The 11900-nt window shown below is 46.7% G+C and overlaps 3 protein-coding genes across 3 annotated transcripts; all 3 read left to right on the top strand.

Moving 5' to 3' along the window:
- The first annotated feature begins 4184 nt into the window (after positions 1–4184).
- Positions 4185–5135, top strand: LOC148479126 (olfactory receptor 52A1-like). The gene has a single exon (XM_088454925.1). It carries the CDS (start codon positions 4185–4187, stop codon positions 5133–5135), a length of 951 nt encoding a protein of 316 aa, XP_088311051.1.
- A 2720-nt stretch (positions 5136–7855) lies between these two features.
- On the top strand, positions 7856–8677 carry LOC148479125 (olfactory receptor 52A5-like; the record flags this gene model as incomplete). The annotated part of the gene is made up of 1 exon (XM_088454924.1): positions 7856–8677. A coding segment is annotated over one exon (822 nt), but the record flags the coding sequence as incomplete, so codon positions are not given.
- A 1904-nt stretch (positions 8678–10581) lies between these two features.
- On the top strand, positions 10582–11403 carry LOC148479124 (olfactory receptor 52A5-like; the record flags this gene model as incomplete). The annotated part of the gene is made up of 1 exon (XM_088454931.1): positions 10582–11403. A coding segment is annotated over one exon (822 nt), but the record flags the coding sequence as incomplete, so codon positions are not given.
- Positions 11404–11900: the final 497 nt, after the last annotated feature.

The raw sequence follows: 11900 nt of genomic DNA, 5'->3' as shown, positions 1-11900 counted from the left end.
GAAATAGAGGGAAAACATGCACACGCAGATATGAGTACAAATAATAAATAGGACAGACAGGAAAACATGCACACGCAGATATGAGTACAAATAATAAATAGGACAGACAGGAAAACATGCACACGCAGATATGAGTACAAATAATAAATAGGACAGACAGGAAAACATGCACACGCAGATATGAGTACAAATAATAAATAGGACAGACAGGAAAACATGCACACGCAGATATGAGTACAAATAATAAATAGGACAGACAGGAAAACATGCACACGCAGATATGAGTACAAATAATAAATAGGACAGACAGGAAAACATGCACACGCAGATATGAGTACAAATAATAAATAGGACAGACAGGAAAACATGCACACGCAGTTTGCCCCACAAACACAAACATTAAAACCACAATACATAACACTTACTTTCCTCGATCTGCATGCGAAAGCATGCCAGCAAGCGGGGCGTTCGCCGTTGCAGGTCGGACCACCTGCGCTCCAGCTGCCCGATGTTGCGGCGTGAGCCGAATGACCGCAGGCGGGACCGTGCCTCCGCATACGCGGAGCGCTTCTGCCGGTTGGTGATGGGTTGAGGTTGGCTGGTGATCCGGCGATCCATGACCTCCGTAAGCACCAGCAGCTCACGCCTGGTGAATGCGGAGGCTCTCATGATGGCAATGGTGTTTTTCTTAAAAATCATTTTTGATAAAGTGTGTAAAAATTTACTGATTGGCTAATGTATTTTGGAAATTAACAGGAGCAATTTTATTGGTTAGTGTATGAGTCATGTGTTCGACAGGGCCAGAAATCTCTGGAGAGTTATGATAGGCTTGATGCAGTGACATGCGTAAGCAAATTTAAATAAAGAAATGAACCCAGGGAAATATGCGGGGATCCACAGCAATAGAACAATTGTTTAATTGTGGTTCACATGTTTTTTGAACAATAAAAGCGAATGTTTCATCCGTACGTATTCTGCGGGTAAACACAAACACGGACAAGAGTAAAGTTTCTTGCATTGTGTTGAAAAAAAACAAACAATTAAGCTAATTGATACATTGATTGGCATGATACGATTGATGGAGGTAGGCAGAATAAAGGAGCAGGTAATCGACATCTGACAAGGCCACTTCCTGTTTATACTTGTGCGTGCGTTCCTTTCAAGCCATTTCGGGGATGTACGCTCGCTATTTCGTACGCTCGTTAGTTAGAGGAGGGGTCGTCAGAGTTTAGGGAGGAATTTTAGATGCGAACGAAAATACGAGCGAGCCATTGAATTTAAATATTTTTGTACGTACGCCTAACGTACGTGCGCCCGCTTGCGAGTGGGTCTGAATGAGGGCCATAGTTCAGGCAATGCAGGAAAACCAGGAGTGATACTTGAATCAGACTGGAATCAGAGGCTTGATCCAGACTGGAGCTGGTGATGAACAGAAACTTGAAGGTCTGCAAATCTGGATACAAACAAGAACCAGATGTTGCAGAGTGGATGGACCAGATTCACATGCAGCAATAGGAGGAACAGCTGGCAGATACCCAGCTGGCAGGTGTGGCACAGACTGGACATATACAGATGGGATACAAGTAAAGGCAATAAGCTGCAGAGTAGATAAGGCAGACTCATAGACAGCAGTGGAGCTGCAGCTTGCAGAAGTCCAATAGACAGGAGCACAGGTTCATGCAGTGGAATACAATCCAAGGAAAACAATCAATGACCAGCAAGGTGCATGGTGAGGAGCAGGAATAAATGAGGCAGATGCAGGTGATTAAACAGGGGAGTGAGATAAACATCTGTATGTGAGGAGAAAATGTCAGAATACATCAGCAGCACCTCTGGTAGCACAGAGGTACTGCCGGCCAGATACAACATAAAGGACTTAGGTGTTACCAATCGCGTTTTGGCCTCTTAAATAGTGCCCGGACAAGTTGGGGTTACTCCAGTGTTTTCCCAGGCCAGGACGATTGGCACGCCCCAGGAAGTGAGGTCAAGGCTGCCCTGCTGGGTGATTGGTGCTCCTGGATATTTATACCCTTTGGACTATACTAGATTTGTTACTCCATCGGCTGCTGCATGGTCAGCACTTCGCTTACGTGCTGTGGGGCACACTGTTGTCCTGCCACCACCGTGTACCTTAAACTCCAGACCAACTGCTACAACTCCAGACCAGCTGCTACTTGCTAACTCTGGGCGCTGGGCGCTTCCCCTACGGTACAGCTTCTCCAGATCCCTGTGCTGCCATCGGCTCTCCTTAGCCGCAGCACCAGCTGATTCCTGCCGACTCTGGGCGCTGGGTGCTCCCTCATTCCAGGCTAGCTTCCCCAGCATCCCTGTGCTGCCATCGGCACACTTAGCCGCAGCACCATCAGTGTTTTCACACCATCAGCTCAGTGGCCGCACCACCGGTCCTTAGACCGAATCATCAGCCTGTTGACCACTACATCGGCTCACTAGCCATCACCATCGGCTCAGTGGCCGCACCACCGGTCCCTATAATGAATCATCAGCCTGTTGGCCACTACATCGGCTCACTAGCCATCACCATCGGCTCAGTGGCCGCACCACCGGTCCCTATAATGAATCATCGGCCTGTTGGCCACTCCATAGGCTCACTAGCCATCACCATCCGCTCAGTGGCCCTGATTCAGAGCTGAACGCTCTGAACAGAACGCTCACTCTGAATCAGGGCCGTCTTATTTAAATGTGGCCTTATGCCTTATGAACGCTCCTTATGAACCAGACTGGAATCAGAGGCCTTATGAACGCTCCTTATGAACCAGACTGGAATTATGAGCGGCCTTATGAACGCTCGCATAGCTGTGGGTTACCACCCACAGCTTGTGCGAGCGTCCATGATGATGGTCGCAATGGTCAAGACCATCGCGACCATCGGGCTTGCGACGAGACCCTTGCGGTAGGGTCTCACTGCCGCAAGCCCAGGAGTGATTTTGGCTCTATCAGAGCCAAAGTCACTCACACTGACATCATTACTGATGTCAGTGGGGCCGGACTCAGACGGTAGGTGTTCCCATGGGAACGCCTCCGTCTGGCCACCACGCCCCCGGCACACCCACCAAAGGAGGCGTGCTGTCAGTCACCATCGACAGCACGCCCCCTTTGGTGCAAGACCCCGAGCGACGTATTTCTCCTCGCTCGCCGGGTCTCGTGCATGCGCACGACGGAGCTCCCTCCGTCGTGTGCATGCGCATTCTCACAACATCGCCCCGCTTGCAAGTGAACTTTGCTCGTGAGCGGGTCTGAATGACCCCCTGTGGCTGTACCATCGGTCCCTTGACCAAATTATCAACCTGTTAGCCACTCCATCGGCTCACTAACCATCATCATCGGCTCAGTGGCCACACCATTGGTCCCTAGACTGAATCATCGGCCTGTTAGCCACTCCTTTGGCTCACTAGCCATCACCATCGGCTCAGTGGCCGCACCATCGGTCCCTAGACCATATCATCGGCCTGTTGGCGACTCCATCAGCTCACTAGCCATTACCATTGGCTCAGTGGCCACACCATCAGTCCCTTGACCAAATCATCGGCCTGTTGGTCATTCCATCAGCTCACCAGCCATCACCATCGGCCTGTTGGCCATCTCATCGGCTCACCAGCCATCAACATCAGCTCATTAGTCGCACATTTGGCTCCGTAACCACAGGACCAGTCCACAGGTTACACTATCGGCCTTCTTGACACTTCCGCTCCAACGTCTGCTCAAACTCCCAGTTATCTGGACTTTTTTTGACGGTTACCCTCCCCCCTAGTGCCTAACCCTAACAGTCCCCCTAATGCCTAACCCTAACCCATAAACTTAACAGTCCCCCTAGTGCCTAACCCTATCCCATAAACCTAACCCTTCCCCCTAGTGCCTAACCCTAACAGTCTCCGTAGTGCCTAGCCCTAACCCATAAACCTAACAGTCCCCCTAGTACCTAACCCTCCCCCCTAGTGCCTAACACTAACAGTCCTCCTAGTGCTTAATTTAGGAGTGGGATACATATCGAAGTTATCTTGGTGGGGGAGGACTAAAACAAACTTAAAGATACTTCTGATTTATTCATTTATATTGTAAATTGATATTTTTATGTCCATCTCATCCCCAGGAACACTGGTGGTTTATGCAGCTACGAGATCAGAGTAATGACGATGATTAATGGAGCAATTGAGATGCAGCAAAACATGATAAATTCCTCCTTGTATCCCACTTTCTTTATACTGGTTGGGATTCCTGGTCTACAGAATGGACACACGTGGCTCTCCACTTCCTTCTGTATATTTTATATACTCGCCTTACTGGGAAATATAACACTAATTACTGTCATCTCCGCATCACCCGGACTCCACAAGCCCATGTTTATATTACTTTCCATGCTGGCAAACAATGACACCCTACTTTGTACAAGTTTCACCCCTAAAATGTTGTGCATCTATTGGTTCAATGCAAGACTCATTAGCTTTGATGCATGTCTTCTCCAGATGTTCTTTATTCATTCCTTTACAAGCTTTGAATCTGGGTTACTCTTAGCCATGGCGTTTGACCGTTACATTGCCATATGTCAGCCACTCCGCTATGGTTCTGTAATGACCAATAGTCTGATAGGGAAACTGGTCATCGTGCTGCTGGTCAGAGCAGTTGTCTTGGTTGGTCCTTTACTCATTTTGTTAAAAAGATTTCCTGCATTCAAGACCAACGTCATAGCGCATTCCTACTGCGAGCACATGGCGGTTGTGAAACTTGCCGCAGCCGACATTAGAATAAATAGTGCTTGGGGATTAATGGTGGCCTTCACTATTCTAGGGGTTGATTTGCTATTTATTCTAATATCTTACACCATGATTTTCCATGTAGTCTTCAGTCTGCCATCTAAAGACTCTCGTCTGAAAGCATTTAACACATGTACACCCCATATTTGTGTCTTTCTAAGTCTATACGTCTTGGCCATCTTTTCTTTCCTATCACATCGGTATGGTGGTGAGAGGATTCCACCTTATATCCACATTATTCTCTCTGACCTGTATCTACTGGTTCCACCCATGCTTAATCCAATCGTGTATGGCCTGAAGACAAAGCAGATCTGGGAACAATTTTGGAAAGTCTTCTTTAGTAAATATCAGCCCTCTTTACATTAGTTGGTAAAATTAGTTTAAACAAATAAAATCTGTGGAACTATTGTAGAATGTACAGTGAGTGTCCTGCAATGTGTAACTTACTCCTACAGCCCAGAAGCTGAGGGAACTGAAATGTGTAACTTTCTCCTACAGCCCAGAAGCTGAGGGACCTGCAATGCGTAACTTACCCCTACTGCCAAGAAGCTGAGGGTCCTGCAATGCGTAACTTACTCCTACAGCCAAGAAGCTGAGGATCCTGCAATGCGTAACTTACTCCTACAGACTAGAAGCTGAGGGACCTGCAATGCGTAACTTACTCCTACAGACTAGAAGCTGAGGGACCTGCAATGTGTAACTTACTCCTACAACCCAGAAGCTGAGGGACCTGCACTGCGTAACTTACTCCTACAGCCTAGAAGCTGAGGATCCTGCAATGCGTAACTTACTCCTACATCCTAGAAGCTGAGGGTCCTGCAATGCGTAACTTACGTCTACAGCCTAGAAGCTGAGGGTCCTGCAATGCGTAACTTACACCTACAGCCCAGAAGCTGAGGGTCCTGCAATGCGTAACTTACTCCTACAGACTAGAAGCTGAGGGTCCTGCAATGCATAACTTACTCCTACAGCCTAGAAGCTGAGGATACTTCAATGCGTAACTTACTCCTACAGCAAAGAAGCTGAGGGTCCTGCAATGCATAACTTACTCCTACAGCCTAGAAGATGAGGGTCCTGCAATGTGTAACTTACTCCTACAGCCTAGATGCAGAGGATCCTGCAATGTGTAACTTACTCCTACAGTCTAGATGCTGAGGATCCTACAATGTGTAAATTACTCCTACAGCCTAGAAGCTGAGGATCCTGCAATGTGTAACTTACTCCTACAGCCTAGAAGCTGAGGATCCTGCAATGCGTAACTTACTCCTACAGCCTAGAAGCTGAGGATCCTGCAATGTGTAACTTACTCCTACAGTCTAGAAGCTGAGGATTCTGCAATGCGTAACTTACTCCTACAGCCTACTAGCTGAGGATCCTGCAATGCGTAACTTACTCCTACAGCCTAGAAGCTGAGGGTCCTGCAATGCGTAACTTACTCCTACAGCCTAGAAGCTGAGGGTCCTGCAATGCGTAACTTACTCCTACAGCCTAGAAGCTGAGGATCCTGCAATGCGTAACTTACTCCTACAGCCTAGAACTGAGGATCCTGCAATGCATAACTTACTCCTATAGCCTAGCAGCTGAGGGTCCTGCAATGCGTAACTTACTCCTACAGCCTAGAAGCTGAGGATCCTGCAATGCGTAACTTACTCCTACAGCCTAGAAGCTGAGGATCCTGCAATGTGTAGCTTACTCCTACAGCCTAGAAGCAGAGGATTCTGCAATGTGTATCTTACTCCTACAGCCTTCTAGCTGAGGATCCTGCAATGCGAAACTTACTCCTACAGCCTAGAAGCTGAGGATCCTGCAATGCGTAACTTACTCCTACAGCCTAGAAGCTGAGGGTCCTGCAACGCTTAACTTACTCCTACAGCCTAGAAGCTGAGGATCCTGCAATGTGTAACTTACTCCTACAGCCAAGAAGCTGAGGATCCTGCAATGTGTAACTTACTCCTACAGCCTAGAAGCTGAGGATCTTGCAATGCGTAACTTACTCCTACAGCCAAGAAGCTGAGGATCCTGCAATGTGTAACTTACTCCTACAGCCTAGAAGCTGAGGATTCTGCAATGCGTAACTTACTCCGACAGCCTACTAGCTGAGGATCCTGCAATGCGTAACTTACTCCTACAGCCTAGAAGCTGAGGGTCCTGCAAAGCGTAACTTACTCCTACAGCCCAGAAGCTGAGGGTCCTGCAATGCGTAACTTACTCCTACAGCCTAGAAGCAGAGGATCCTGCAATGTGTAACTTACTCCTACAGCCTAGAAGCTGAGGATTCTGCAATGCATAACTTACTCCTACAGCCAAGAAGCTGAGGATCCTGCAATGTGTAACTTACTCTTACAGCCTAGAAGCTAAGGATCCTGCAATGCGTAACTTACTCCTACAGCCTAGAAGCTGAGGATCCTGCAATGTGTAACTTACTCCTACAGCCTAGAAGCTGAGGATCCTGCAATGTGTAACTTACTCCTACATCCTAGAAGCTGAGGATCCTGCAATGTGTAACTTACTCCTACAGCCTAGAAGCTGAGGATCCTGCAATGTGTAACTTACTCCTAAAGCCTAGAAGCTGAGGATCCTGCAATGCGTAGCTTCCTCCTACAGCCTAGAAGCTGAGGGTCCTGCAATGCGTAAATTACTCCTACAGCCTAGAAGCTGAGGGTCCTGCAATGCGTAACTTACTCCTACAGCTTAGAAGCTGAGGATCCTGCAATGCGTAACTTACTCCTACAGCCAAGAAGCTGAGGATTCTGCAATGCGTAACTTACTCCTACAGCCTAGAAGCTGAGGGTTCTGCAATGTGTAACTTACTCCTACAGCCTACATGCAGAGGATCCTGCAATGCGTAACTTACTCCTACAGCCTAGAAACTGAGGATCCTGCAATGCGTAACTTACTAGTTCAGCCTAGAACTGAGGATCCTGCAATGCATAACTTACTCCTACAGCCAAGAAGCTGAGGATGAAATGATAGTAAAGCAGACACCACATAAAACAAAAATGGCCTCAATCAGAGTCGCACGCAGCAGCATCTATTGGCGGTCACTGGCCTGCGAGTTCATGCAAATGGCGGTATAAACTCCTTCCCTTGTGGCTGTCATCTCTGCATCACCCGGATTCCATAAGCCGATGTTTATATTACTTTCCATGCTGGCAAACAATGACACCCTACTTTGTACAAGTTTCACCCCTAAAATGTTGTGTATCTATTGGTTCAATGCAAGACTCATTAGCTTTGATGCATGTCTTCTCCAGATGTTCTTTATTCATTCCTTTACAAGCTTTGAATCTGGGTTACTCTTAGCCATGGCGTTTGACCGTTACATTGCCATATGTCAGCCACTCCGCTATGGTTCTGTAATGACCAATAGTCTGATAGGGAAACTGGTCATCGTGCTGCTGGTCAGAGCAGTTGTCTTGGTTGGTCCTTTACTCATTTTGTTAAAAAGATTTCCTGCATTCAAGACCAACGTCATAGCGCATTCCTACTGCGAGCACATGGCGGTTGTGAAACTTGCCACAGCCGACATTAGAATAAATAGTGCTTGGGGATTAATGGTGGCCTTCAATATTCTAGGGGTTGATTTGCTATTTATTCTAATATCTTACACCATGATTTTCCATGTAGTCTTCAGTCTGCCATCTAAAGACTCTCGTCTGAAAGCATTTAACACATGTACAACCCATATTTGTGTCTTTCTAAGTCTATACGTCCTGGCCATCTTTTCTTTCCTATCACATCGGTATGGTGGTGAGAGGATTCCACCTTATATCCACATTATACACTCTGACCTGTATCTACTGGTTCCACCCATGCTTAATCCAATCGTGTATGGCCTGAAGACAAACCAGATCTGGGAACAATTTTGGAAAGTCTTCTTTAGTAAATATCAGCCCTCTTTACATTAGTTGGTAAAATTAGTTTAAACAAATAAAATCTGTGGAACTATTGTAGAATGTACAGTGAGTGTCCTGCAATGTGTAACTTACTCCTACAGCCCAGAAGCTGAGGGAACTGAAATGTGTAACTTTCTCCTACAGCCCAGAAGCTGAGGGACCTGCAATGCGCAACTTACCCCTACTGCCAAGAAGCTGAGGGTCCTGCAATGCGTAACTTACTCCTACAGCCTAGAAGCTGAGGATCCTGCAATGCGTAACTTACTCCTACAGACTAGAAGCTGAGGGACCTGCAATGCGTAACTTACTCCTACAGCCTAGAAGCTGAGGATCCTGCAATGCGTAAATTACTCCTACAGCCTAGAAGCTGAGGATCGTGCAATGCGTAACTTACTTTTACAGCCAAGAAGCTGAGGATCCTGCAATGCGTAACTTACTCCTACAGCCAAGAAGCTGAGAGTCCTGCAATGTGTAACTTACTCCTACAGCCTAGAAGCTAAGGATCCTGCAATGCGTAACTTACTCCTACAGCCAAGAAGCTGAGGATCCTGCAATGCATAACTTACTCCTACAGCCTAAAAGCTGAGGATCCTGCAATGCGTAAGTTATTCCTACAGCTCAGAAGCTGAGGGTCCTGCAATGCGTAACTTACTTGTACAGCCTAGAAGCTGAGGATCCTGCAATGCATAACTTACTCCTACAGCCTAGAAGCTGAGGATCCTGCAAAGTGTAACATACTCCTACAGCCAAGAAGCTGAGGATCCTGCAATGCATAACTTACTCCTACAGCCTAGAAGCTGAGGATCCTGCAATGCGTAAGTTATTCCTACAGCTCAGAAGCTGAGGGTCCTGCAATGCGTAACTTACTCCTACAGCCTAGAAGCTGAGAATCCTGCAATGCATAACTTACTCCTACAGCCTAGAAGCTGAGGATCCTGCAATGTGTAACTTACTCCTACATCCTAGAAGCTGAGGATCCTGCAATGTGTAACTTACTCCTACAGCCTAGAAGCTGAGGATCCTGCATTGTGTAACTTACTCCTAAAGCCTAGAAGCTGAGGATCCTGCAATACGTAACTTACTCCTACAGCCTAGAAGCTGAGGATCCTGCAATGCGTAACTTTCTCCTACAGCCTAGAAGCTGAGGGTCCTGCAATGCGTAACTTACTCCTACAGCTTAGAAGCTGAGGATCCTGCAATGCGTAACTTACTTTTACAGCCTAGAAGCTGAGGATCCTGCAATGCATAACTTACTCCTACAGCCTAGAAGCTGAGGATCCTGCTATGCGTAACTTACTTTTACAGCCTAGAAGCTGAGGATCCTGCAATGCGTAATTTACTCCTACAGCCAAGAAGATGAGGATCCTGCAATGTGTAACTTACTCCTACCGCCAAGAAGCTGAGGATCCTGCAATGCGTAACTTTCTCCTACAACCTAGAAGCTGAGGGTCCTGCAATGCGTAACTTACTCCTACAGCCTAGAAGCTGAGGGTCCTGCAATGCATAACTTACTCCTACAGCTTAGAAGCTGAGGATCCTGCAATGCGTAACTTACTCCTACAGCCAAGAAGCTGAGGATTCTGCAATGCGTAAGTTACTCCTACAGCCTAGAAGCTGAGGGTCCTGCAATGTTTAACTTACTCCTACAGCCTACATGCAGAGGATCCTGCAATGCGTAACTTACTCCTACAGCCTAGAAACTGAGGATCCTGCAATGCGTAACTTACTAGTTCAGCCTAGAACTGAGGATCCTGCAATGCATAACTTACTCCTACAGCCAAGAAGCTGAGGATGAAATGATAGTAAAGCAGACACCACATAAAACAATTATGGCCTCAATCAGAGTCGCACGCAGCAGCGTCTATTGGCGGTCACTGGCCTGCGAGTTCATGCAAATGGCTTTATAAACTCCTTCCCTTGTGGCTGTCATCTCTGCATCACCCGGATTCCATAAGCCGATGTTTATATTACTTTCCATGCTGGCAAACAATGACACCCTACTTTGTACAAGTTTCACCCCTAAAATGTTGTGTATCTATTGGTTCAATGCAAGACTCATTAGCTTTGATGCATGTCTTCTCCAGATGTTCTTTATTCATTCCTTTACAAGCTTTGAATCTGGGTTACTCTTAGCCATGGCGTTTGACCGTTACATTGCCATATGTCAGCCACTCCGCTATGGTTCTGTAATGACCAATAGTCTGATAGGGAAACTGGTCATCGTGCTGCTGGTCAGAGCAGTTGTCTTGGTTGGTCCTTTACTCATTTTGTTAAAAAGATTTACTGCATTCAAGACCAACGTCATAGCGCATTCGTACTGCGAGCACATGGCGGTTGTGAAACTTGCCGCAGCCGACATTAGAATAAATAGCGCTTGGGGATTAATGGTGGCCTTCACTATTCTAGGGGTTGATTTGCTATTTATTCTAATATCTTACACCATGATTTTCCTTGCAGTCTTCAGTCTGCCATCTAAAGACTCTCGTCTGAAAGCATTTAACACATGTACACCCCATATTTGTGTCTTTCTAAGTCTATACGTCCTGGCCATCTTTTCTTTCCTATCACATCGGTATGGTGGTGAGAGGATTCCACCTTATATCCACATTATACTCTCTGACCTGTATCTACTGGTTCCACCCTTGCTTAATCCAATCGTGTATGGTCTGAAGACAAACCAGATCTGGGAACAATTTTGGAAAGTCTTCTTTAGTAAATATCAGCCCTCTTTACATTAGTTGGTAAAATTAGTTTAAACAAATAAAATCTGTGGAACTATTGTAGAATGTACAGTGAGTGTCCTCCAATGTGTAACTTACTCCTACAGCCCAGAAGCTGAGGGAACTGAAATGTGTAACTTTCTCCTACAGCCCAGAAGCTGAGGGTCCTGCAATGCGTAACTTTCCCCTACTGCCAAGAAGCTGAGGGTCCTGCAATGCGTAACTTACTCCTACAGCCTAGAAGCTGAGGATCCTGCAATGCATAACTTACTCCTACAGGCTAGAAGCTGAGGGACCTGCAATGCGTAACTTACTTCTACAGCCTAGAAGCTGAGGGTCCTGCAATGCGTAACTTACTCCTACAGCCTAGAAGCTGAGGGTCCTGCAATGCGTAACTTACTTCTACAGACTAGAAGCTGACGGTCCTGCAATGCGTAACTTACTCCTACAGCCTAGAAGCTGAGGATACTGCAATGCGTAACTTACTCCTACAGCCTAGAAGCTGAGGGTCCTGC

This window comes from Taudactylus pleione, unplaced genomic scaffold, assembly GCF_031769625.1.
Source record: "Taudactylus pleione unplaced genomic scaffold, aTauple2 ptg000635l, whole genome shotgun sequence".
Taxonomy (NCBI): Eukaryota; Metazoa; Chordata; class Amphibia; order Anura; family Myobatrachidae; genus Taudactylus; species Taudactylus pleione.
Note: the sequence above shows the minus strand (reverse complement) of the source record. Positions and strands in the feature narration are given on the sequence as shown.